Consider the following 27,086-nt stretch of genomic DNA (forward strand, 5'->3'; position numbering starts at 1 on the left):
AGAGGCTTCCTTTGCTTCTCCTTCTCCCAGGCCTGATCCAACCCCTCCCTGCTCTCTTACACCCTGTAATGCTTCCCCAGTCACATTCCACCCTCCCCTCCCTCCCGCTTGTCAGTGGAGCTTCAACCTGCTCTGGCAGGTGCTGGCCTTTGACTGGCCCTGTCAGGCTGGCACCAGTTTTCCTGCCAGTGCCAAGATTCTCTGCATTGCCACAATGTGCCTTTCAGAACATTTGCAACAGGACGTGTGCTCATCCTGCTGGAGGAGACAGGAATAGGATTGGGCTGTTAGGCTACAATCCTGTGTTCATTTACCTAGAAGTAAGCTTCATTGAGCACACTGGGACTTGCTATTGAGTGAATATGTGTAGGATTGTGCCACCAATGAGTTTATTGCAGAAGTGAGATTTGAATTGGGGACTTCCTGATTTCATAGCTCAGTTTCTTAGCAGAGTGGCTGCATACCAATCACCAGTACCAATGGAGATGTGCAAGATGTTGCCTTGGAGATGGGCTGTACTGTACTTGCGATATTCTCTTTACAGGACCAGTTTACAGGAAGTATTTGGTTTTTGTTTTGTAACCCCCAATTCTCAATTTCTATACCCAAAGTACTGTATTGGTTATAGAAAAGTAATATCCAATATGCTGCTTTTTATTAATTATTTTCCTTCCACAATTTATTTCTTTAGCAATTGGAACTGTGCCAGAGATTATATAAACTGCACTTCCAGTTGCTGTTGCTTTTTCAGTCATACTGTAAACTCATCGGACAAGTGCATGAAGTTAGCACAATGCCAGAGGTATGTTGCAAAACCCAAGACTTTTGCGGAAATAATTGCTATGGCTTTCTTGTGTTTTGTGTGTGCGTGCATTGTTTGTTTGTGTTCCTTTCAGCAATTTAACTTGTCTTAAATGAGAACTGTTTATTTAAGATCAAGAATGATATCATTTAACAATGCTTAGAACATTCCTTTGGTTCAGTGAAAATGGGTTTGGGATTTCAAAGAAAGAAAGTGCTAAGAATCTGTGTTCTTCAACACATTTGTTCTTTTTAGCAGTATTTCAGTAAACTGTATGATAATGAACAAGAATAGTTAGTATATTGGTCTTGAACGGGTTTGTTGTTGTTCAGTCTTTAAGTCGCGTCTGACCTTTCATGCCCCCAGCCTGCCAGGCGTCCCTGTCTACCACTGACTTCCGGAGTTTGTCCAAATTTATGTTCATTGCCTTGGTGACACAATCTAACCATCTCATCCTCTGCCCCATCCCCTTCTCCTCTTGCCTTCAAGGGTCTTTTGTGAAGAATTCTCCCTTCTCAGGAGATGACCAACATATTTAAGCTTCAGCTTCAATATCTGTTCTTCCAGTGAACAGTCAGGCTTGATTTCTTGTAGGATTGACTGATATGATCTCCTTGCAGTCCAGGGGACTCTCAAAAGTCTTCTCCAATAGCATAATTCAAAAGCATCTATTCTCCATACATTACTACTGGGAAAACCATAGCTTTGACTATATGGACCTTTGTTGACAAGGTGATGTCTTGGCTTTTAATTAAGTTGTTTTAGGCTTACCATAGCTTTTCTCCCAAGAAGCAAGCGTCTTTTAATTTAATGGCTGCAATCTCTGTCTGCAGTGATCTTGGAGCTCAAGAAGATAAATTCTGTCACGGCTTCCATTTCTTCCCCTTTTATTTACCATGAGGTGATGGGCCCGGATGCCATGATCTTAGTTTTTTTAATGTTAAATTTCAAGCCACACTTTGCAATTTGCTCTTTCACCCTCATCAAGAGGTTCTTTAGTTCCTTCTCACTTTCTCCCATTAGAGTAGTATCGTCTGCATATCTGAGGTAAATGATATTTGTCCCGGCGATCTTCATTTCAGCTTGTGATTCATCCAGCCCAGCCTTTCGCATGATACACTCTGAATCTAGGTTAAATAAGCAGGGTGACAATATACAGCCTTGTCGAGCTCCTTTCCCAATTTTAAACCAATCAGTTGTTCCATATCCAGTTCTAACAGTTGCTTCTTGACCCACATACAGATTTCTCAGTAGACAGATGGGGATTTGCTTGCATATAAAAAGAAATCTAAAAAGCATGCTTCAACCACATGTTAACCTTAGTATGACATCTGCACAAGATTTGATCCAGCACCAGTACAATGATAGACCTCGCATATACAAGAACATAAGAAGGGCCATGCAGGATCAGACCAAGGGCCCACGTAGCCAAGCTTCCTATGTCTCACAGTGGCCAAGCAGATGCCTCTGGGCACACTCATGAAACAAAATACCTATATCCTGTTGCCACTCCCTTACATCTGGCATTCAGAGATAAGCGACCTCTAAAACCGAAAGGTTGCATACATAATTATTTGTAACCTGTGATTGATTTTCCTCCACAAATCTTGCCACAAAGTCTAATATCCTTTTAAAGGTATCTAGGCCAGGTGCCATCACAATGTCCTGTGGCAAGGAGTTCCACAGATTAATTATGCACTTGGTAAAAATATTTCCTTTTGTCCGTTCTGACTCTCCTTCCAGTCAGTTTTAGTGGATGACCCCTTGTGCTGGTATTGAGCAAGCGGGAAAAGTATGTCCTTTTATCCACTCTGTCCATCTCATGCATAATTTTACATGTCTTGATCATGTCTCTCTTCAGATGCCTTCTTTCTAGACTGAAGGCCCTCAAAGCCGTAGCTTTCTTGCCCCAATCTGTATCACTTTCTCTGTCTTAGGGAATGGAGGGGCCCTGTTGTTACCCCTCAGTTTTGGCCCTCAAATTCTGTAAGTGCAGGCCTCTGAAGAGCCTTCTCCCCAGAGAGCCATCAGAGCATCCACAGGGAGGAAGTTCCAACCAACCTAGGCCTCCTCCACAAGTCACGAGGAGAATTTCCTTCTTGGGCCAGTCTGGCCCTTGGCCTCCATGGCTACCAGCCATCATAATATTGGCCTCCTTGTGGATTAAGAAGCTCTCCTCCCTGTCTCCCCCATGTTTCTCTTCCTGCTCTGCCTTTTCTTCCTACCGTAGTCCTGCCTGGGGCCATGTCTACTTAAAGGGCCCTCCCTCTGCCATACTCTTTGGCTGGCAACAAAGCCACCACCATAGCCCAATGGGTTCCACAGGTGCCACAGGCACACACCCAACCCCAGCACAGTTACTGCTGAAGATCTGGCAGACTGTGTTGGTTATGAGGATGCAAGGAGCACCAGAGGTGCTGCTGTTGCAGGAGCTTCAGTGGGCTACACCAGTGCCAAAGGCACCAAGCATAGCTGATGCCTGCCCCATCAGCAGCAGCCGACACTGCCCCCATCCACAGCCTCCAGGTCCCCACCGTTGCCAGGTAAGTTTTAGGCTGGACTGCATGCTCTAGCACAGGAGAAGGGGAATACACAGACTAAAGGATTCATGAAATGGCACAACTATGCTTGAGGGGAGGAGGGTAGCTGTGCCTTTTGCTACTTTCCAGAGCATAAACAATCACCCTAAGAGAAAAAAAAATTCTGTGTTCAATAACTATAGCATAGTGATGATTGGATTTTTTGTTAATTTACATAGAAGGAAATACCTGTTACAAAAAATATTACTGTTCTGAAACACTGGCTGAAATTCTAAGCATACTTTACCCAGGCAGCAAGTCCCACTGAACTTACTTTTAGATAAAGATGTTTTGCATCAGGCTGTTGGTAAATCAGTTCTAGGATTTATGCTCTAGCAAATAAGATGGAGCTTTTTGACTCTAGTGAAATTGACTCTATAATTCATTTTCATGCAAATTCAGTGCAACCATTATAATTTACTATTGCTACATTCGCCACAGAATATTTTAGGTTACAGAACAAATGTATTTTTTTATGTATACACTGTTGCAATTTAAAAACTAGCTAAAGAAGATCCATTTAATTTGAATGCCATTTACTTGTGAAAATACTAAGCAGAAAGGTGAAGAAGAAAAATTATTAATGTTCTTCCATGACTTTAAACAGCAGAAAATATTTTAATGGGTGTGAAATGATTTTCACTGTAATTGGCAAAACCTTTATTTTTGTGTGTAATGTACACACATATAGCCAGTACTTTTTCTTCCATCATGAGGTGGTGTACTCAATCACAGATCCATGTGGAGTCCCGAAAGAACCAAACAAATTTGCTTCCCCAGCTAACACATTCAGCACATTTCAAAATCAGGTTTGTGGTAGCTGGAGAGCCAGACATGTATTTCAATACACAGTAACAAGATTAAGCTCTGCATACAACTTTTTTCTCCTGTTAAGCTCCACATAAAACTTTTATCTCTTGTTAAAAATCAGGTAGTAGGTTGGGAAAAGAGAAATTATCAATCTAACCTTGAAATTGGGCAGATTTTGCATGTTAACTGTCAAGGAGAAGAAGGAAATGGTGTGTTGATGAATATAATTCTCTTTTCCTCAGCTTCTGAATATGTCACAGGAGTTGAGTGAGTTAAAGAAGAACCTTAAGGATGCTAGTGCTGCCATTGCTACCGAACCACTGATTATAGAGTGTGGTGCCTCTGAACCCATGTTCACTTCTACAGAAGTAGCCATTCAGTCCATGCTAGAGTGTCTGAAAAGCAATGAGCTTGGAAAAGCTCTACACCAAATACGGGAATGCAGGTATTGTTCAAACCAGGGTGCTGATACATCATGTCACATTGCTGTTTATTGTTGAAGAGATTGTGACTATGAAAACCTACTTGGGAGTACTGCTACTGAAACAGATGACTTCGGCTTAAAGGGTTTCAGGTCAAACAGTTTTAATGCTGAGATGTAGTGTTCATGGGAGGAATATGTCCATACTCTAGCAACAGAGGCATCCGGTTCATAAGTTAATAAAAGGTACTTATGATTAGGACTGCAGTCTACCAGGAATGTCTATTGCGCATACCCCATTGAAGTTAACAAGTGAAGCAGAACACCTTTTCAAATATAATCACATATTGATTTCTATAGGGCTTGCATAGAAGCAGTTCTTTGTATATGATTTCTTTGGTTTTTTCCACTTGATTGGGAAATGGAACCCACAGGAGCAGCTTCTCCTGCTGACATGATATAGTGCGAGGATTCCCAAGCTTTGCAGTGCCACAGCCCACCTCCTCCTCTGCAGTGGGGCATGACACTCCTTGTGGGGTTTCAGGAGCAAACCAGAAGTGGCTTACAGAGGCTTCTGGCTCCTGTTTGGAGCCAAACTACCTCAAGGGCAGGTGGGAAGGCCCAGATTGCAACCCACGGTGCTTGGGCTCTCAACCCATCAGTGGGTCATGACCCACACTTTGGGATGTGCTGATATAATATGTAACATAATAAGCTGATACAGGGTGCCACATAAACCTTGCCAACTCTGTGCTCCCCTTCACTGGTTGTTCTATCTATAGTTATCCCTGTATGAGTGATGTTCAGGAATAAGGGTGGATGTGCCTGTATTTACGTAAATACAATACCAAGCTAGTGGTGGGAGAGGAACATTGTATGCATGATGACTGCCACACATACTTTTTTATTATTTATTTGACATACATGAATGTGATGAACAAAAGGAACAGAATAAAAAATTACAAAATCACCAATAAGTACAGACAATTGCTTTCTATCCAAATAAACACAACCAAAAAGTTAACTCAAAGAGGGAAAAAAAACAAACTACTAAACACAAAGAGCTCAGTTCACATACACTCAAGCTCTTCTCTCTCTCTTTTTTTTTTTTTTGCATTATTCTCTTAGCAATTTCCATCCTAAAAAATCACAGACCACCAATCCAGATTACCACCTATATCATTTTCCTTGTCCTTCAACTCAGTACCATATATCAACAATGGCCACCAAATTTTCATAAATTGACCATGCCCTATTTCTCCCCTATACGTTCTGGCCTCATTAGTCAATTTTTTCATCAATACTATGCCAAGTCCTGTTCAAAAATCTCTGTAATGAAAGCTCTTGAGCATTTCTCCGGCTTCTTGCAATCTCATACCTCGCCAGTCCAATAAGATTTGCAATTAACTCTTTATTATTCAATTTCTCATTTCCCCCAGTGAATAATTAAAATAATAATGTTTCATTCCCAATTACTTTTTGATTAGTCAAAGTTCCCATCCATTCAATTATTTCATGCCAATATTTTTCTATTTTAGGACAAAAAATCCACATATGTTCCAATCTACCCTTCCCTTTGCAATTCATGACTGCTGCACATACCAGACTAGTATAAAGGAGTAATCTCAAGTAAGAGACATTGGCTACGCAACCAAAAGGCAAAGGTGTGGTGTGGTATCTATGGCTGTTACCAAAAATAAGACCTTCACATGTATACTGTACATGCAAGCATGGGTAGAGGGAGATTCATCTTTTAAACAATAAACCTGTTCCCTGCATAGCATAAAGCCTATTAAATCAATAATGAGTTCTTCATACTTTTGCTTCACTGCAGGAGTCTATGGCCCAATGATATTTTTGGAAGCAGTTCTGATGATGAGGTCCAGACGCTACTGAATATTTATTTCCGGCACCAAACACTGGGACAATCTGGCACTTATGCACTGGTGGGATCCAACCAAAGTCTGACGGAAATCTGCACCAAACTGATGGAACTGAACAAAGAGATTCGGGACATGATTCGCAGGGCTCAAAGCTATCGTGTCATCAATACTTTTCTTCCAGACGCCAGTGTTTCCGGCACAAGTCTCTGACAAACATTTCGTGCCTGCTTTCTCATTCAAGTTGGAATTGCTTCCATGCTGGGGTGAGATGGTTCAATGCCTTCTCAGCCTTAGAGAGACTTGGTCAAGTTGTAGTCAGTCTTGTTACCTTTACAAACTTTTCCAAGAGGACCTGGGCAGAGTTTTCAACGTGTAGCAATACTGTAAGGACAAAGGTAACATAGAATCCTTTGAGCTGCACACACACAATGCATTTCACTGGGCAACTGCAATTCACTACTGAAGAAGTGATTTCCATACATACCAAAGACTACTACACTGAACAAGATTTTCTTTCTATAATATTAAGTTGGCAAAAGTGCAATCTTTCCTTAACTTGAGAATTGTTTTTGTTTTTTTAATATTGTACTTTTTTTTTTTTGACCAAGTAATGAATAGGCAGAATGAAGCTAGCGACAGGACCTTGTAAGACTGTCGGATTGAAAGCTGAGAGCCTGGATGTAGGAAAGAGGTTGTAAAAGACTTCATTTAAATGTACACTGTAATTTAAATATTGTTACTGTATCTTTAAAACAAAAACAAGCTGCTATGAAGTACATTTCCTGATGTTGCTAGGCTACTGTCTTGGAAGGTACTGGATTGTGTTGCAAATGGTCTGTTATTAAGACTAAAGTACCTATGAATGGACAAGGGAGATTTTTTTAAAAAAGATTTTGGCTGCTTTTTACTAGAGGGTTGCTTTTATGAATATATTTATATTATGGTTGGTCTGGCTTAACTTGCCGTTTTGTAGGAAAGCATCACATTGCTAATTTAAATTCTTTTGAACTGCCCTGCATGCTTTTTTTTAAATTTAACATACATCTGGATCCTGGATAGTATATAAAGCACACCTCAAGTTCATCTTCCATTTCTTAAGGAATTTTATTTGTAATATATGTAACTTTTTCTTGCATTTCTTTCTTACACTTACTGCTGTCAAGTGTTCTATGAGTGCATGCAAATCTTTTGCACATGTGAGACACTTATTCAGGCATTATCTACATCACTTATTCACTCTGTAAATACATTTAAGATTTTTGTGAAGTAACTTTTGGTTGATATTTTGATCAGCGCAGGATCATCTAAACTATAAAAGTCATAATATATATACATATAGATTAAAAATGACTGTATTTACTTATTGGTGTGGAATGAGTTACTGTAAACAAGCACTTCTCTGGAGGACCTTTTAGAAGGTTGATCTTCCCTTTTTCAGATGATTTGGAACCATTATTGAGCAATCACACTTATGTATGGCACACCAAGCCAGCTACTTTGATGAAAGCTTTGAGGACAATATAAATCTGCATTCATTTGTCCCACCGATCTATCCAAACATAGCTTCAGAAGACTCTGCATAGATCAATAGGACAGTGTGCATTTCTGTCCTTCCTAATCTGAAGGTGCAGGGATATAAGCCTTTCTACACATGCTGAAAGCTTATCAATTGGCAGTTGAATAGTAAAAGCCTGCATGATCATGGGTGGGCTTTCAACCTTTTTTCAGCACTACATGTGTATAGTTTGGTGCCGTTTGTCCCTCATGTCAAAGTTATTACTAAGGTAAATGCTAACTTACCAAACCAATATAAATGTATGTGCACTTGAGTCAATGATGGCTCACTGGCTTAATTACTTGCTTGCACTATGAATTGATTCATCTTAATCATATCTCCCTTTTGAGCTATAACCTTCATAGCATATTTCTGCATATACAGAACCAAGGCAACCAAAGTGTGGCCCCTGCCAGTCTTCCAAAACTGAACTACATGGTTAAAAAAATAGTTTGATATGGAACAGGTCAAGGTGCAAGTCTCCGCTTATTCTGTATGTAAATATGTAATAGTATAAGTGAGATTTTTACCGTTGACACTACAGCAGTATTATAGAATTTGATCACATTTTTTTTCAAAAAATAAGTCTTCCCCCCCCACATACTATAGTAGCCCCTAGAAAAAACAGGAGCCATCTCTGCTGTAGCAACCCACATACAGATGTGAATAAAAAAGTCACAGCATAGCATCCTTCCAAATGTGGATGTGTCACGTCAATCTTCCTTTCCTTCTTATTTTAGTACAGTAATAGCATAACTTAGATGCCCTTTATATCTATTATATTCACCAGCTCCTTTTGTTTTTAACTATCTTTCAATATCTTGGTAGTCTAGAATCTTAAGAGCCATCAAGAAATGTTAAAAGACTTCTTTCCTTCTTTAAACTAAGTCATACACTTAGGACACAATCCTAACCAGGTCTACTCACTTTCTCACTACTCCTATTTTGTTCAATGGGGCTTATTCTCATGAAAGTGTGGTTAGGATTGCCTAACTGTAGTGTGCCACTATGGTCAGAACTATAGGAAGCAGTATGGCATGCCACAGTTTATTTTTGTTACTGGTACCCTGTGCTGCCAAGTGTAGCAGGGTAATGTGATGCATGCTGTCTTGTTTCACTCCTGTTAAAAGTTGGCCAGAAGTGGTGAAGCCCAACCTTTACTGGAGAGCTTTGTTTTTGATGGCATGCTTTTGAATGCTACCCTATCTAAATTCCCTGGCTTCCAATTCTTTGGAAGAAAGTTTTGTAAGTAAGAATTCAAATAAAAATGGTGCTGTTCCAAAAATGCAAACTCAACTGTATTCAAGGCTCCTCAGATGGTTCTATAATATCCTTCAAAGCAGACTTTTACATCATCATCTATACTAGTATGTTTGCTAGGCTGTTCTAATTTCTTTGCTAGGGACAAATTACACAGGCCAACACACATTTTGCTTCCTTAAACGTTACACCAACTCCCGGGTATATTTGGGGGGCCGATTCCAAAAATGATATCTGTTTTGCCCTATAAGGTCTAGTTTTCAAGACACAGTATAGCCTCTCTAGTGAAAGGTTCAAGCAACTTCCTCATGAGGAAGCTGCTTGAACCATTCACTAATGAGGCTATACTATATCTCCAAAACTAGACATGATAGGGCAAAACAGATGGCATTTTTGGAATCGGCACCCCAAATTCATATCAAACCACCATAAAGTTTGGGAAAAACTTTTGACCCTCAATTTTGTAGGCCTGTGTTAGCTTACCACATCATATAGCTACAACAACTTACTGTGATGCAACTATTACACTACCTCTGCCAGCAAGACTACTAAAGCAGTCTGAGAAAAATTGTCCTTTTCTCCACTCCTATCGGTGCCATTTATTCTTATACTTTCAACAGTATGAAATACAAAATGGCAGTTTCAGCACACCTGTGTAATTATGCTTAACTGAAGCCAAAACTAGGTCCTTATATAAATCGCTCATATAAACTCAACTGTTCAGAGATGCAGCCTATACCAGAGAGTTGGCTAGTCTTTATAAGCTCCCTTCAAGCATATTCAGAGCAAAACTGTTATAATAAACCTGCATTAATTCAGTTCAGTAGACCTTTATTGGCATAAACCTGCATTAATGTTCTAATAACTTCCCCTATAACTGAAGCAAAGATTAGGTGAGCTTGATTTCAGAGCCTACTGTGTCCATGAATGTACAATTCATGTACAATGTAATTACAATTACATTCAGGGAAAAAACCTAGATTTTTGTGTATAGATAAAAGCAATGCTTGCTTTACTGTCAGTATGCAACTATAGTTGCATACATTATATGGAAGCATCAGCATGCCTCTCCTTCTGTCTCTCAGTAAAATGCAGTCAGAGCAAGGGAAAATACTATCTTCATAGGGTGCAGCAGGAGTGTCTATATTTGCATAATGTAGAAGGCAGACAGAAGATATGCAAGCCAACTTTTTGTCTGTGAAAACTGCTGGTACTCAAATACAGCAAACCCTCAGATTGACAGGAGAAAGGGGGGTCAGTGCCAAAAGTCTGTTAAAACCAAACATACTGAAATCAATGGAGACATACGTGCACAAAATTTGTGACAAGCAGAAAAGTTTCTCAAGTGTATCGGAGGTCCATTAAATTGAGAGTTGACAGTATCTGGTTGTATTCAGTTCCACCAAGAGCTAAATCTGTTCACCAGCCACATCCTTACATTGATCAACATGGAGCATAGACTTGTTTGCATCACTACCATAGATCAGTGATTTTCAACCTTTTTCATCTCACGGCACACTGACAAGGCACAAAAATGGTCAAGGCCACCGTCACTTTTTTGACAATTGACAGGCACACTGTGCTATCAATGGGGGGCTCACATGGGGGGCCTACTAATAAGTGACCCTCTCCCAAATTCCCACAGCACAGCTGGGAACTATTCACAGCACACCAGTGTGCCATGGCACAGCAGCAAAAAAATGGCCACCGTAGATACTTGCCATCCATCTCACAGAGAAGTTGAAAACAGGTTTTTGAGCCCTGGAATTTTCTATGACCCTCAGATAATGGGTTAAACTTAAAGGGGGTATAAGACTATAGTTTTGTCTGATTTTAGCTGAGGCCAGATCCTGAAAAAATAACCTACAAGTAATTGTTACCCAAGAACTGTACAGTCTTTAATTTACTAAAAATGTAGCAAAAGATCATAAAATGCATTTTTATTCTGTAACTTTTTAAAATCTGGTCTTCACAACCTTTTTGTAAACACTATCAGAGTAAGTGTACTGTAAACATAACAGTAGAACAGTGGTTCCCAGCCTGGGGTACATGTACCCCCAGAGGCACTCAACAGGACCTTTAGGGGTGCTTGAAAAAAGAATTGAAAAATGGCAGAAAAAGGCAAGTAGTGCTCCAGAATGCCTTGCAGGGCCAGCAAGGCAGGAAGGGAGGTATAGCTAGTTTTAGGTATAGCCAACAGCTAGTTTTTGGTTATCAAATCATGTATGAATCAGTGATTGAAAACCAGCACAGTAAAAAAAGCTGAAACTTAATATGGAAAGGGATCAACCAACAAGAATTTCTTCTGGTCCAAAAAAGTACAAAGGAATAATCTCCAGTTCTTCAAACAGACAAAAAGAAAATACTGTGATAAATACATGAAGTATGGGTTTTCATATGGAGAGGATGAGGGCTTATATTAATAGCAAACATTTAGCTAATATGAGGGGTACAATTTATGGAAATGGGCTGCCAAGAGGTATGCAAGTGAAAAAAGTTGGGAACCATTGCAGTAGAACCATGAATCAAATCCTTCTTTAAGGTGCCTGGTGTATTAAGCCAGAGGTTCCACATATAACATACAACTTATAACACAAAACTGGGAATGTGCAATTCAATTCACAGCAGAGAGACCAGCAATAAGGAATTACTGTAAGTGCAGTTGCACATAATTGCAGTTCTATTTACTCAGAAGAAGACCCATTGCTTTCCATAGGTGTTATTCTTAAATAATGGTGCACAGAATTGTAGCCTGGGACTGTGTTTCAAATGGAAACAAGGATGACAGCCTGGTGTTTAAAAAACAGACCTCTGCAAAATATAAACATTTGCAAACAGAAGGAGCTCTGCAGCAGGCTCTGTAAACAGAGAAGGCAGCTGGTTTCAATTCAATGAAATTCTCAAGAGCAGTGAAAAGGTTAACTTTTGCTGCAGCTTTCCAAAGTTTGCCTTGGAGATTAACAGTCCTCTATCTCTGCATTGCTATGCCACAACTTCAGGAGTTGCTTGTAAAACCCTGAGCTGGAAATAAGGTGAGGTGATTATCTAAGCTTGATTTATTGGCAAAAATTTCTCATCTTGTAGGCAAGTATCTACAGCACTTTTGGCTTGTGAACTTAGAACAGCCACTTCGTCCTGCTCCAAACTCTGTGGCAGAGTGAAGAAGCAGTTGCTCTAAGCTCTGCAACAGCCCAGCCACTGTGGAGCAAAGAAGTAGCAGCTCCTTCATGTTCTGGCTTGGCCAAGGACACAGGGAGGAGTGTTGCCTTTCCTCAGCTGCTCCTTCTGAGCCTGGCCAACTCGGCCCAAGATGCTTCTCTCAGCTTCAGAGTAGAGCTGCCCTCTTGGCTGGGCCTCACAAGACATCCATGCTGCCTGGCTTCCACCCCCCCAACTGCTATGTCACTGCTGTTCATAGATCAGAACTACTATCCATTTAATTATCTCACTAGAAAGCATTGATCTTTTAGTTTTGTATGCTTGAGGATGATTTTCAGTGACATGGTAAGGTAGGTCAGCTCACATTTTATTCAAACTTCATTGTGAACTTCATTCACTACTCTTAAGATCATTGTGTTTCTTGCAAGACAGCAAGCCTGTCTTTCCTATAGGATAGCCATTTTCAACTGGTGTGCCACAAATGGTCTGCAGGTGTGCCACAAGAGTTTTGGGGAGGGTCATTTGTTAATAGGGCCAATGGGGTGTGAGCTCCTCACCAAAAGCATGGTATGCCTTGTCAATTGTCAAAAAACTGGTGTGCCTTGACAATTTTAGTACCTTGTCAGCATGTCTTGAGATAAAAAAGGTTGAAAATCACTGCTATAGGAGATGTGCAGATGGAGATGGTTTAGGTCTGTTTATGAAGAAATCCTCCTAGCCCCCTTTTTTTTGCCTCCTATATCACCATAAGAAATGCACAGGTTAATTAGAATGTAATTTATTATATAAGGGTTATACTGATAAATTACAAAGAACATTTCCTAACCTTACAAAAATCTTTATCCATTATCCAATGCCAGGTCAGAAGCCTAAAGTCAAAGCCAAGTTATGAAACAAGTAACAAAGTGCATAGTGCTAAGTGCAAGAACAGCACAAGTTAGTCAGGAGAGCAGGTTAGACAATATATTTGAAGCTGTAGGTGTTGTCACACGACAGTCTTTTGCCTTTGCAGCGACCACACAGCTCCTGACGGTGAGGCCTCTTGAGGTCAATGTGCCTTTTCTTCTGAGGGCAGGAGCAACGAGTCTTTGAACAGATCTTGGGATACAAGACACTTTAGTTGTTAGCAAACTGATGAAGACCTCTTTTGAGAATGATTAGTCATGTTATTCTTTATTTGTGCACTCTTCACACTGGCAAATTGTCTTACAATATTCAATGTTATTTCGGTCATAATTTCTTTTCTTTTTTTTACAGAGGGGTTGCAAATACCAGGTAGTACTGGGTAAGCCAAGTGCTTCCTAAACAGGAAGATACCATTACTATGTTCCAAATACATCATTGAATTGACCAGGCTCTCTTCAAAATGAGTTGCATGCCTTACCCATTTTGACTAAATAGCCCAAAAATGGCCAGTTTTATAGAGGGAAAACCAAGAATAAGGCCTGCTGCATACTTACTATGATCTTAACCATTTTCATGCCTTTGACTAAACTATAGCTAGAGTAGTTATGAGATACTCTTAACTCAGATGGCAACACTGCTACAATTATCTAGTTTTGTCTAATGCCATTTTGAGCCTCAATAATTGCCATGCAAATACATATTTGCCTATTTTTTCATAGGCATGAAGACTAAGCAACAAAGGCACAGTAAATCCAAGTTCATTAACTTAAAATACTTGGACAAAGATACCCAAGCAGCAGCTAAAAGGACTGCTCAGTTCAAGGGTCTCACACATTCCCTGCAGTAAGGAATTCCCCATCTGAGGAGAGGGAGGGAGGATCATGAAAGAGGCCCTGTCCTGTATGGTCATCCATTGAGCCTTGTATTATGACAACAAAGCAGAGCCTTCCTTAAAAATCTGAATGTACAGGTAGATTCATAAAACAGAAGGTGGTCCTTGAGGTAACAAGGCTCCAGACCATGTTGGGCAGTGGTTCCCAAACTGAACCATGGAAACCAGCCAGGGGAGCCATAGAATCCTCTCAAAAAACCTGCTGCCATATACAGTGTATAGGACTGTAGACCTAATAGAATGCACAGCCAATGGCTCAAGGGAGCCACTAGTCAAAAATGTTTGGGAACCACTGATGTAGGGCCTTAAGAGATTGTCAGTACCTTGAAATGGATGGTAAGCCAATGTAGTCTCCATAGCAGTGATTCTCAAAATGGAGGATCATGATCCACCATTGGAACCTAAAAGGGTCACTTACCCCTTAAGGGGAAATGGGTGCCCTGACAGTGCTGCAGTGATTGTGGCACCACAGGAATTCAGGCTCATCTAAACATACCTGGGGGACTAAGCAGCCTCCCAGAGGGTCCTGGAGGCTCACAGTCCTCTCCACGAGCCTCCCCTCTGCTGCAGTAGGCTCCGATCTGCAGTCAGAGCCCACTTTCTGGTTCTGGAAGTTCTGAGCCCTGCAGCACCGACCACAAACTGGAAGTGGGTTTTGACTGCAGATCAGAGCCCACTGCAGTGGACGGGAGGCTCACGGAGGTCAGTCCACATTGGGGGTCAGTTCCACATTGCGCACACTGCAATAGCATAATAAAAATGTGATCAAAAGTACAGGTTACTGGCCAAACCTGCTTTCTCAAGAAAGGGCTGCAGCTGGCCTTTACTTGTTTTTAAGAGCAGAGCTAGACTTAGAACACCCAAGCTACACGTCTGCTCCCTCTTAGAACCAGTGGTAACCCACTAAGCTGAACTTCCATTCCAGGTTCAGGAGTCCTGATCATCAACACCTCCACCCTGCCTGGATTAAGTTTCAACTCACCAAGTCATTTTTTACAAATATTAACCTCTAGAACCCACAACTGAGATACAAAGCATAAAGCACCAATTAAGCTGTTTCTTTTCATGAAGCTGATCATATGCTCCAGTTCCTGAGCCAACCAGCTAAGACTTCACCAGTTTGCAAGTTTTACCAATACTGCCTTTTAGTGAAATAGAACAGTCTAACTGTTTTTCAGATGCTTAACACTTCTTAGAGAAGGTACTGCTTACCTGGCACTGAATTGCTTCCACTTTATAAGGATTGAAACTCTTTTGGCACTTTCGACAGAGCTGTTTAAAGTAAACCTAAAGAAAACAGATTGTTACCACCAAAAGAAGAATCTGGTAAACCCTAAGTTTGTTCATTTGTCAGAATTCTACATACAGCCCAACTGCTATGCAGAAAGATATATGCAATGCTGTATAAGACCAGACAATTAGGAGCTTAATTGGTTCAGTCTAACCCAACTATGTTCTATTAAAGCTTAAGTGCTGACATGTTATTCCATAAAGCATAAACCTCTCCTGATTTACATAGCACATGTATATTTTTCCCATGCTTATTTTTCAACTGTGACTCTAACCCCCTCAATAATGATAAGCACAAGGTAGATAACAGTTTAAAAGTTGAGCATGAGATGACTGGTCATTACTCCTGGTGTACAGCTGACACTGCTAAGGTATCTAGTCCCACATTTTATGAAGCACATTTAGTTTTTAAACTATTGGTCACTTACAGCCTGATGCTGGGCCACATGTGAAAGTGGCCCTTTCACAATAGTAAAAATATGCCCTGAAGATAAAGTTTTGATTTAAATACCTTATTAGTTCCAGAAATGCACCACACATATGCACTTTCCCATCTGGTCTTGCAGTCATTGCAATGGAAGTAGCCATATTTCTGTTCCAGGAACTGCAACAGAAGTAGTTAATAGCCTACTAGCTATTCAATTCACTGTGACCCAGATTTAGAAACAGTTATTGATAGTACTCAAACCAATTCCACGACCATTTGAACGCTTTTCTTAAAGACTTGAAGCTTTATTTGGTAACCCACTAATTAAGATAAAATTATGAGGTGGCTGTCTCAGGCAACTGCTTCATTATCTGTCCATATTGAATGGTCAGTTGCCACACTAAAATCCAAAAATGGGTCCAGTGTGGATTAAAAATGAATGGCACATTTACCACTGGACTGTGAACAGGGACATGCGCAAAAAACTTTACTTTCCAACTGAAATAATATTTCTGGTGAGCACACTTGTGTGTTTATGTTTGTTCAAAGGAAGTTACTTCAGGAACCAAGGTAAAAAAGCAGATAGATATCTATGAAATAAAAAATCTGTTACATATGCAGATTGGTGTCTCTCCAATGCATTAGCCAACTGTATTTCTCCCTATATAAGCTACACGTTGAAATACCAGCAGATTTAAGACCCTTGAGAGGACAAGGTAGTTTAAAGCAGTGGTTCCCAAACTGTGAGCTGTGGCTCTCTGAGGAACTACAGAAGCCAGTCAGGGGAGCCATGGAATCCTTATGAAAAAACCTGCCTATGAAATGTACAGGATCATAGCCCTAATGAGGAACCACGGCCAGTGGCCCAGTTAGGTCAAGGGAGCCGCAGTCGAAACTTTGGGAACCACTGGTTTAATGTATTATGGTTCTACCACTGCAATTATCCCATAACAGGAAGTACTGCCAATGAAGCGGTTGGCCCTCTGGATGGTGAGGGAGGGAAAGGGGAGATAAAAGGAGACTTAGAGATGGCAGAGAAATTAAATGAGCTCTTTGCATCTGTCTTCACGGCAGAAGACCTCGGGCAGATACCGCTGCCCGAACGGCCCCTCCTGACCGAGGAGTTAAGTCAGATAGAGGTTAAAAGAGAAGATGTTTCAGACCTCATTGATAAATTAAAGATCAATAAGTCACCGGGCCCTGATGGCATACACCCAAGGGTTATTAAGGAATTGAAGAATGAAGTTGCAGATCTCTTGACTAAGGTATGCAACTTGTCCCTCAAAACGGCCATAGTGCCAGAAGATTGGAGGATAGCAAATGTCACGCCTATTTTTAAAAAGGGAAAGAGGGGGGACCCGGGAAACTATAGGCCGGTCAGCCTAACATCCATACCGGGTAAGATGGTGGAATGCCTCATCAAAGATAGGATCTCAAAACACATAGACGAACAGGCCTTGCTGAGGGAGAGTCAGCATGGCTTCTGTAAGGGTAAGTCTTGCCTCACAAACCTTATAGAATTCTTTGAAAAGGTCAACAGGCATGTGGATGCGGGAGAACCCGTGGACATTATATATCTGGACTTTCAGAAGGCGTTTGACACGGTCCCTCACCAAAGACTACTGAAAAAACTCCACAGTCAGGGAATTAGAGGACAGGTCCTCTCGTGGATTGAGAACTGGTTGGAGGCCAGGAAGCAGAGAGTGGGTGTCAATGGGCAATTTTCACAATGGAGAGAGGTGAAAAGCGGTGTGCCCCAAGGATCTGTCCTGGGACCGGTGCTTTTCAACCTCTTCATAAATGACCTGGAGACAGGGTTGAGCAGTGAAGTGGCTAAGTTTGCAGACGACACCAAACTTTTCCGAGTGGTAAAGACCAGAAGTGATTGTGAGGAGCTCCAGAAGGATCTCTCCAGACTGGCAGAATGGGCAGCAAAATGGCAGATGCGCTTCAATGTCGGTAAGTGTAAAGTCATGCACATTGGGGCAAAAAATCAAAACTTTAGATATAGGCTGATGGGTTCTGAGCTGTCTGTGACAGATCAGGAGAGAGATCTTGGGGTGGTGGTGGACAGGTCGATGAAAGTGTCGACCCAATGTGCGGCGGCAGTGAAGAAGGCCAATTCTATGCTTGGGATCATTAGGAAGGGTATTGAGAACAAAACGGCTAATATTATAATGCCGTTGTACAAATCGATGGTAAGGCCACACCTGGAGTATTGTGTCCAGTTCTGGTCGCCGCATCTCAAAAAAGACATAGTGGAAATGGAGAAGGTGCAAAAGAGAGCGACTAAGCTGATTACGGGGCTGGGGCACCTTCCTTATGAGGAAAGGCTACGGCGTTTGGGCCTCTTCAGCCTAGAAAAGAGACGCTTGAGGGGGGACATGATTGAGACATACAAAATTATGCAGGGGATGGACAGAGTGGATAGGGAGATGCTCTTTACACTCTCACATAATACCAGAACCAGGGGACATCCACTAAAATTGAGTGTTGGGCGGGTTAGGACAGACAAAAGAAAATATTTCTTTACTCAGCGCGTGGTCAGTCTGTGGAACTCCTTGCCACAGGATGTGGTGCTGGCGTCTAGCCTAGACGCCTTTAAAAGTGGATTGGATGAGTTTCTGGAGGAAAAATCCATTATGGGGTACAAGCCATGATGTGTATGCGCAACCTCCTGATTTTAGGAATGGGTTAAGTCAGAATGCCAGATGTAGGGGAGAGCACCAGGATGAGGTCTCTTGTTATCTGGTGTGCTCCCTGGGGCATTTGGTGGGCCGCTGTGAGATACAGGAAGCTGGACTAGATGGGCCTATGGCCTGATCCAGTGGGGCTGTTCTTATGTTCTTATGTTCTTATGAATTGCAGTTAAGATTTAATTTCATTTGCAAGTTATGCTTACCAAGGCCAAGTTCTTAGAAAAATGTTTATAGTTGTTAAAAAATAGGGATTGCATTCAAGGTGAACAATACTAAGCTAAATACAAAGGTTTTGAATGCCCAGATTTGTACTAGAACTGGAAGAGTCAGAACCAAACATATGATACTACCAACAGTGTTGGCAGTACATTGTTTGAGGTTTCAATCATTGGACTGGCAGCCTGCCTTCCAAGTGGGAATGACATGCAATATTCTGTAAAGAGTTCAATTGACATATTAATTAGGAGAGAATCACTGAAGGACACAATTAGTAAAATGCAAGAATAATGTGTCTGTTGCAAGAGAACCAGCACTAATAATAATAATAAATAATAACTTTATTTTTACCCCGCTTTTCTCCCTGAAGGGACTCAAGGCGGCTTACAACATATTAAAAACATAATTTAAAAACAAATAAAAACATATTAACACATCATAAAAAACAGCAGTCAGAATAAAAACTAGGTAAAAAGAGCATAGAGCAGCAGCAAGTCATAAAAGAATCAGGCCTGTAAAAATATTAAAAGATGTTAAAAAGATGTTAAAAGGCCGAGAACTCAGAAGGCTTGTTTAAACAGAAGGGTCTTCAGGCCTCGCCAAAAGGTCTCAAGAGAGGGAGCCATTCTTAAGTCAAGGGGAAGGGAGTTCCATGATGTTGGTGCCACTACTGAGAAGTGGCTATTTCTTGCAGCCGCCCCACGTACCCCCCTAGGCGGAGGCACTTGTAAAAAGGCCTTCTCTGATGACCTAAGAGGACGAGCCGGATTGTACGGGAGTAGGCGATCTCTAAGATACCCTGGTCCAGAGCAGTATAGGACTTTAAAGGTCAATACCAGCACCTTGAATTGGGCCCGGAAACGAATGGGCAGCCAATGCAGCCACTGGAGAAGCGGACTGAGAGTCGAACCGCCTACCTCCAGTAACCACACGGGCCACCGCATTCTGCACTAGTTGCAGTTTCCGAACCGTCTTTAAGGGCAGCCCCACATACAGCACATTACAGTAATCTAATCTCAATGTCACCGAGGCATGGATCACCGTGGCCAGGTCTGCACGATCCAAGTATGGCCGCAGCTGGCGCACCAGCCAAGATTTTAGCAAGACTTAGGAGTGGTGTTTGGTTTTTCTGTATTACTGTAGTTAACACCAGGGCAGGTAGACGTGGGAACATAAGGGGCACCTTGCTTGCAAGGAAAGGGTACCTCCCTTACAAGGAAAGACTACAGCATTTGGGGCTCTTCAGTCTAGAAAAAAGGTGCCAGGGGAGCGGGTGAAATGACCGACACATACAAAACTATGCAAGGGATTGACTGAATGAATAGATATGTTCTTTTCCCTCTCCCACAACACCAGAACCAGGCGACACCCACTAAAATTGAATATCAGGAGAGACAGACAAAAGGAAATAAGTATTTCTTTACCCAGCACACGATTAGCCTGTGGAGCTCCTAGCCACAGGATGTGGTGGTGATGGTGTCTGGCCTGGAGGCTATGGGATGGAGAGAGTGGATGGAGGGGTGTTCCTATCCCTCTCCCACCAGAACCAGGCGACACCCACTAAAATTGAATACTGGGAGGGTTAGGACAGACAAAAGGAAATATTTCTTTACCCAGCGTGTGATTAGCCTGTGGAACTCCTTGCCAAAGGATAGGGTTTGAGGCTCTTTGGTGCAGTGGTGAGAGAGATGTTCTTTTCCCCCCTCACACAACATCAGAACTGGGGACATGCGCTACAACCGAGTGTCAGGAAAGTTAGAACAAACAAAAGGAAATATGTCTTTACCCAGTGTGTGGTTAGCCTGTGGAACTCCTTGCCACAAGATGTGGGGGTGGCATCAGTGCCTTCGAAAGGGGATTGGACAGAAGCCTAAAGTCCATCACAGTTTACAAGCCATGATGGGCACATGCAACCTCCTGGTCTTGGAAGGGGGCTCCCCCGAAGACCAGGTGCAAAGGAGAGCAGCAGGGTGCAGGTCCCTTGTGGTCTTGGGTGCCCCTGAAGCACCAGGTGGGCCAGTGCAGGCTCTGCAGCTGCAAGGGAGGGCGGTCTGAGCCCTGCCCTCAACCCCCAGGAGGAGTCCAGAGGCTCCGGGGCTGGCCTCAGCGCCTGTCCACACTTTCCCGGGTGCGAGCCCCGTGGGGCTTACTTCTGAGGAGACACGCGCAGGCTCCCCGCTCACACGGGGAGGCTCGGGGCGGCGGGCGAGGTCTGCTCACCTGGAACGCGGTCCTTCTGCCTTCTCCGGCGCCCTTCGGGGCCGCCGCGCCCTGCGCCTGGCCGGGCTGCCCGTCGCAGTCCTCGGGCGGCCCGTCCCCCGCCGCTTCCTCCTCCTCCTCGGGCTCCGCCGCCGCCTCGCGCAGGGCGCAGAGGCGGCGGGCGGCTGGGACGGGCGAGTAGGGGCCCGGCAGCGGCTGGTCGCGCCCGCGGCGGCCGGAGGGGCTCGGGGGGCGCGCGGCCTGGAGCGGGCGGGCGCCCAGCGAGCACTGCACGGCGGCGTCCACCCGCGGGTTCACCTGCACGCCCACCTCGCGGGTGTTGGCCTTGCGGAGCCGCGGGGCGAGGCCCGGGCTGACCTGCGAGAGCAGCGCCTTCAGCTGGGCCCGCTTGTAGGTGTCCAGGCAGTCCGCGGAGGGCGAGGGCGGCGCGGGAGAGACCCCCCGGTAGGGGTTCAGGGCGCCGCCGCTGCTCTTGCTCTGCTTCCAGCTCGGCTGCTTGCAGGGCGGCCGAGGGGCCGCGTGGGGGCCTGGTGTGAGGGCGCCCCCCAAGCCCTGGTAGCCGCTGTAGGGCGGGTAGACGCAGCGCTCCATGGCCGGCTCGGGGCCCGCCGCCCCGCGCCCCCTTTTATCCCCCGGGTGCCTGATTGGTGCTCATTACTGCAGGCCGCGGTAGTCACGATCACCCTCGGAGCCCCAGCCTATGCGCGTCTACTCTGAAGTAAGCCCCACTAGAGTCAATTGGACTTACTCCCAGGAAAGTGTGGCTAGGGTGGCAACCTCACAGTCCAAGTCTACTCAGAAGTAAGTCCCGTTATAGTGAATGGGACTTACTCCCAAGAAAGTGTGGCTAGGATGGCAGCCTCACAGCCCAAGCCTATGCAAGTCTACTCAGAAGTAAGTCTCATTATGGTCAATGGGACTTACTCCCAGGAAAGTAGGTATAGGATTCCAACCTGGCAGCCCGGAGCTATGCAAGTCTACTCAGAAGTAAATCTCATTATAGTCAATGGAACTTACTCCCAGGAAAGTAGGGATAAGATTGCAACCCTAATTAGTGAAACTGACACTTCAAATAAAGCTGTGCATGGCCACTCAGAAGTAAGAGCCCAATCCTAGGAATGTCTACTCAGAAGTAAGTCCCATTATAGTCAATGGTCATTGACAATAGTCATTGACTATAATGGAACTTACTCCCCAGGAAAGTGTGGATACGATTACAGCCTTAATTAGTGAAACTGACTTACACATCACTGTTTCCAAAACTTGCTGGCATAAACCTTTGCGGGTTGGCCACTCAGAAGTAAGAACCCAATCCTATGTGTGTCTACTCAGAAGTAAGTCCCAGTATAGTCAATAGGAATTACCCCCAGGTAATAGATAGATAGAATTGTGGATAGAATTAAAGTCTAAGGGGTGGCAGGCAGGCTGAACCATCTATGGATTGCTATGTCTACTATGCATGTCTATTCAGAAGTAAGTCCCATTGTGTTCAGTGGAGCTTACTCCCAGGAAAGTGTGGATAGGATTGCAGCCTAAGCCCCATGCAGGTCAGTGGGACGCACTCCCAGTCAAGCATGTATAAAATAGCAGCCTGGGGTGTGTGAACCAGGATTTTACTCACTTCTCTCTTGACTATCAACCAAAGTAGTGGATATTGTTCAAAGTAAGATCACACACATTCATAGAATGGAGCATTTTCAGTAAAACTCGCCCAACAGGGATACTTTTTGGACTGAGAGCACAATCCTATGCATCTCTACTCAGAAGTAAGTCCCATTATGTCCAATGAGGCTTACTACCAGGAAAGTGTGGATAAGATTGCAACCTGAGTGGGTTGCAGATTGGGTGGTTGGATGTTGATTTTTTGCAGTAGAATTACTAAAATAAATGTCACCATGAAAAATGTGAAAGCCCTGCCTAAATATTTGTGAGGTTCAAAAGTCAAAGCCGTTTATTTGGCTCAACCTTTTGGAGAGTTTCATGTTATATACAACACAATTTTATACAAGTTTACTCAGAAATCCTCTCGTGGATTGAGAACTGGTTGGAGGCCAGGAAGCAGAGAGTGGGTGTCAATGGGCAATTTTCACAGTGGAGAGAGGTGAAAAGCGGTGTGCCCCAAGGATCTGTCCTGGGACCGGGTGCTTTTCAACCTCTTCATAAATGACCTGGAGACAGGGGTGAGCAGTGAAGTGGCTAAGTTTGCAGATGACACCAAACTTTTCTGAGTGGTGAAGACCAGAAGTGATTGTGAGGAGCTTCAGAAGGATCTCTCCAGACTGGCAGAATGGGCAGCAAAATGGCAGATGCGCTTCAATGTCAGTAAGTGTAAAGTCATGCACATTGGGGCAAAAAAATCAAAACTTTAGATATAGGCTGATGGGTTCTGAGCTGTCTGTGACAGATCAGGAGAGAGATCTTGGGGTGGTGGTTGACAGGTCGATGAAAGTGTTGACCCAATGTGCGGCGGCAGTGAAGAAGGCCAATTCTATGCTTGGGATCATTAGGAAGGGTATTGAGAACAAAACAGCTAGTATTATAATGCCGTTGTACAAATCTATGGTAAGGCCACACCTGGAGTATTGTGTCCAGTTCTGGTCGCTGCATCTCAAAAAAGACATAGTGGAAATGGAAAAGGTGCAAAAGAGAGCGACTAAGATGATTATGGGGCTGGGGCACCTTCCTTATGAGGAAAGGCTGCGACGTTTGGGCCTCTTCAGCCTAGAAAAGAGACGCCTGAGGGGGGACATGATTGAGACATACAAAATTATGCAGGGGATGGACAGAGTGGATAGGGAGATGCTCTTTACACTCTCACATAATACCAGAACCAGGGGACATCCACTAAAATTGAGTGTTGGGCGGGTTAGGACAGACAAAAGAAAATATTTCTTTACCCAGTGTGTGGTCGGTCTGTGAAACTCCTTGCCGTAGGATGTGGTGCTGGCGTCTAGCCTAGATGTCTTTAAAAGGGGATTGGACAAGTTTCTGGAGGAAAAATGCATTATGGGGTACAAGCCATGATGTGTATGCGCAACCTCCTGATTTTAGAAATGGGTTATGTCAGAATGCCAGATGCACCAGGATGAGGTCTCTTGTTATCTGGTGTGCTCCCTGGGGCATTTGGTGGGCCACTGTGAGATACAGGAAGCTGGACTAGATGGGCCTATGGCCTGATCCAGTGGGGCTGTTCTTAGCTGTCTTAAGTAAGTCCCACTTTGGTGCTTACTCCCAGGTAAGTGTGTGTAGGATTGCAACCACAGTATTTTATCTAGGGGCCCAATCCTATGCAACTTTTCAGCATCAGTGCAATTCAGCCCTGAAGTAAGGTTACAAATGTCCCTATACCAAGAGGAGGCTTCTGTGACTGTCCCCCAATTGCAAGATGCAGTGCACACCACATTGGCACAACTGGAAAATTGGACAGAATTGGGCCCTAGCACCACTAGCTTCTGGTTGACTTCCTCTTGTTACACCACTTGAGCATGTGTAGGGTTGAGATACACTCAAATTCTGCAGCCTTCATTTATTTTATATAAATAATGCATGCAATTTTTTTGCATTGGACTTACAGCCCAATCCTGTGCCTGCCTACTCAGAAGTAAGTCCCATTAAAGTCATTGGGGCTTACTCCCAGGAAAGTGTGGATAGGATTGAGGCTGATAGGCTTTTCCAGTGTCTTAGTAGAAGTATTTGGAAGTGAGCTCAGTTTTCAGGGAGTCTTACATATGAGTAACAGTGCAAGCCTAGGCATGTCTACTCAGAAGTAAGTCCCATTGTCTTCAATGGGGCTTACTCTCAGGAAAGTGTGCATAGGACTGTGGCTTCAGTGCGCTCTGAAGATTTGAGTTCAGTTCATAACGATACAGTACACGCAGATACTTAGACTGAGCCAGACTTGAGGCCATTTTCACACCAACTTGTTTTAAAAAGTAGGTCCTGGGCTCAAAAGTTTTGAGAACCACTCGCAGGACTACATATCCCACAGCCCTTTGAGGCGACGAGGGGCATGAACCTCAGATCAGATCTACCTATCTGAACTACAAACCCCACAACCCTTGGCAAGGGGCGTGAACCATTTCAAGGCGCTCTGTACGCCTGCCGATCTTCCGGTCTCTGGAGGAAAGCTGAGATGAGAACTCGATGGATTCACTCCCCATGGAGAGGGAGGAGAGAGGAGAACGGGTGTGTGCGCATGCGCGGGCGAGATTTGGCGCCAGCGTTTGTATTTGGAGGAAGTGGGGCCGTTGCTGAGGCGACACGGAGGCTGGTTAGTGGAGGAGGCGGGGGGTGCCTGGGCGAGTCCCCCTCCCTGGGGAAGCGGTGCTGCTGTCCTGAGGGCGGCAGGAGCCGAGGGAAGGGCGGAAGGGGAGCGGGAGCGCCTGGGAGCGGAGGGAGTGAGGCTGCACGCCTGTCCCCACTTTCCTGGGAGTAAGCCCCATTGATTTCAATGGGACTTACTTCTGAGTAGTCATGCATAGGCTGGGGCTCTCAGGCTGCACTCCTATCCACACTTTTCTGGGAGTAATCCCTATTGTCTATAAAGGGACTTACTTCTGAGGAGACATGCATAGCATTGGGCTCTAAGTGTCACTGAAATCTGTGGAGCTTACTTCTGCATAAGCACGCTTAGGCTCATGCTCTAAGCCAGGGCTCTCCAAACTTTTTGGCCAGAGGGCTACATCAAATATCAGACATGGTTTTGAGGGGGGGGATTTTAATATAAAACTTATATAAATAAATTAGAGATGGAGATTAGATGTGTGAATAAATGAATGAATGGGTTCATTCATTCAACCTCTCTGGCCCTTAGAACACCCTCCAGCTGCAACCAGAGCACAGTTTCAGTCATGTTCAGCAAAGTGGGCTGGGGTTTTCAGGGGACAAGAGGCTGGCCCTGGGCCAGGGTTTGAAGACCCCTGCTCTAAGCTCAGCAGCAATTACCAGTAGTTCTTGGTATGTTTAGTACTGTTCCTTGGAGGGGGAAAGAAAGGAATGAACTCAACTTCTTAGTTTCTTTCCTGTTGGACTGGGAGTGAGTTGCTGCAGACACCTGTGTGTATTTACTCAGAAGTAAGTCCCACCCTGTTCTATGGGTTTTGCTTCCAGATAAACCTGCAGGGGGTCACAGCCTCATGCTGATACAGCAAAAGCAGAGAGAGTCTTGCGTTGTTATTAATAATAATAACAGCAACAGTATTTAAATACTGCTTTTCAAGGAGAAGTTCACAAAGCTGTTTACAGAGAAAATCAAATAACTGACTCCCTGTCCCAAAAGGGCTCACAATCTAAAAAGAGGCAGAACACCAGCAAGCAACCACTACAGTAGTCACTTGTGCTGGGGTGAAGAGGGACAGTTACTCTACCCGTGCAGAGAAGCACCCACTTGGAAAAAGTGCTTCTTACCCAGTTAGCAGGTTATTATCTTGAAAAGAGATACTGTGAGCCTAATCCTATGCATGTCTACTCAGAACTACGAGTTCTACTTCGTTCCATAGGTTTTACTTCCAGATAAATATGTATGGGATTGCAGCCTCAGGCTGATAACAGCAAAAGCAAACAGCAAAAGCAAAGAGAGTCTTGTGAGTGTGGTCCTGTGCACCTCTTGTTGTTGGCAACCTTCAGTCTCGAAAGACTATGTGGACCTTGTGGGCGCTCTGAATAGTGGTTCTGGAACAGCGTCTAGTGTGGCTGAAAAGGCCAATTCAGGAGTGACAATCCCTTCCACACTGGGAGCAAGTGCAGTCTGTCCCTGGTCTTTCTCCCTGGCTATGGGCCTTCCTTCTTTGCCTCTTTGCCTCAAAGTCTGTTGGCCAAGTGTCTCTTCAAACTAGGAAAGGCCATGCTGCACAGCCTGCCTCCAAGCGGGCCGCTCAGAGGCCAGGGTTTCCCACTTGTTGAGGTCCACTCCTAAGGCCTTCAGATCCCTCTTGCAGATGTCCTTGTATCGCAGCTGTGGTCTACCTG

At 43.8% G+C, this 27,086-nt stretch overlaps 3 protein-coding genes across 7 annotated transcripts in view; 2 read left to right on the top strand and 1 right to left on the bottom strand.

The window, feature by feature from the left end:
- The window catches only part of FRY (FRY microtubule binding protein), a 256,079-nt gene extending 248,225 nt beyond the window's left edge, over positions 1 to 7,854 (top strand). For all 4 annotated transcript variants that reach the window (XM_066620128.1, XM_066620125.1, XM_066620127.1 and 1 more), the window contains 3 exons: positions 692 to 802; positions 4,434 to 4,636; positions 6,447 to 7,854. In XM_066620128.1, the coding sequence (XP_066476225.1) occupies positions 692 to 802; positions 4,434 to 4,636; positions 6,447 to 6,705 (573 nt within the window). In that variant the 3' untranslated portion in view covers positions 6,706 to 7,854. The remainder of the gene's footprint in view (positions 1 to 691; positions 803 to 4,433; positions 4,637 to 6,446) is intronic.
- Positions 5,510 to 21,779, bottom strand: ZAR1L (zygote arrest 1 like). Of its 2 annotated transcripts, none has more exons than XM_066620130.1 (4): positions 21,120 to 21,778; positions 16,069 to 16,161; positions 15,480 to 15,554; positions 5,510 to 6,876 (listed from the first exon to the last, which is right to left on the bottom strand). In XM_066620130.1, the coding sequence occupies exons 1-4, from the start codon at positions 21,708 to 21,710 to the stop codon at positions 6,826 to 6,828; spliced, it is 810 nt and encodes a 269-aa protein (XP_066476227.1). In that variant the 5' UTR covers positions 21,711 to 21,778; the 3' UTR covers positions 5,510 to 6,825. The 2 variants fall into 2 exon arrangements, with proteins under 2 accessions (XP_066476227.1, XP_066476226.1); XM_066620129.1 differs by lacking the exon at positions 5,510 to 6,876 and adding an exon at positions 13,243 to 13,567 and having other exon boundaries at positions 21,120 to 21,779.
- Positions 21,780 to 25,274: 3,495 nt separating this feature from the next.
- The window catches only part of BRCA2 (BRCA2 DNA repair associated), a 34,058-nt gene continuing 32,246 nt past the window's right edge, over positions 25,275 to 27,086 (top strand). The window contains exon 1 of the mRNA XM_066621251.1: positions 25,275 to 25,304. The gene's annotated coding sequence lies outside the window, so the exon portion shown is untranslated. The remainder of the gene's footprint in view (positions 25,305 to 27,086) is intronic.

The sequence above is a fragment of the Tiliqua scincoides genome, chromosome 3 (genome assembly GCF_035046505.1).
Source record: "Tiliqua scincoides isolate rTilSci1 chromosome 3, rTilSci1.hap2, whole genome shotgun sequence".
Lineage (NCBI taxonomy): Eukaryota > Metazoa > Chordata > Lepidosauria > Squamata > Scincidae > Tiliqua > Tiliqua scincoides.

Coding starts and splice junctions, on each gene's coding strand:
- ZAR1L (XM_066620129.1), bottom strand. CDS start 21,710: ATGGAGCGCTGCGTCTACCCGCCCTACAGCGGCTACCAGGGCTTGGGG. Junction 16,162..21,119: donor GCAGAAGGACCGCGTTCCAG/GTGAGCAGACCT, acceptor CTTCTGTTGCAG/TTCCTGGAACAGAAATATGG. Junction 15,555..16,068: donor GCATTTCTGGAACTAATAAG/GTATTTAAATCA, acceptor TGTTTTCTTTAG/GTTTACTTTAAACAGCTCTG.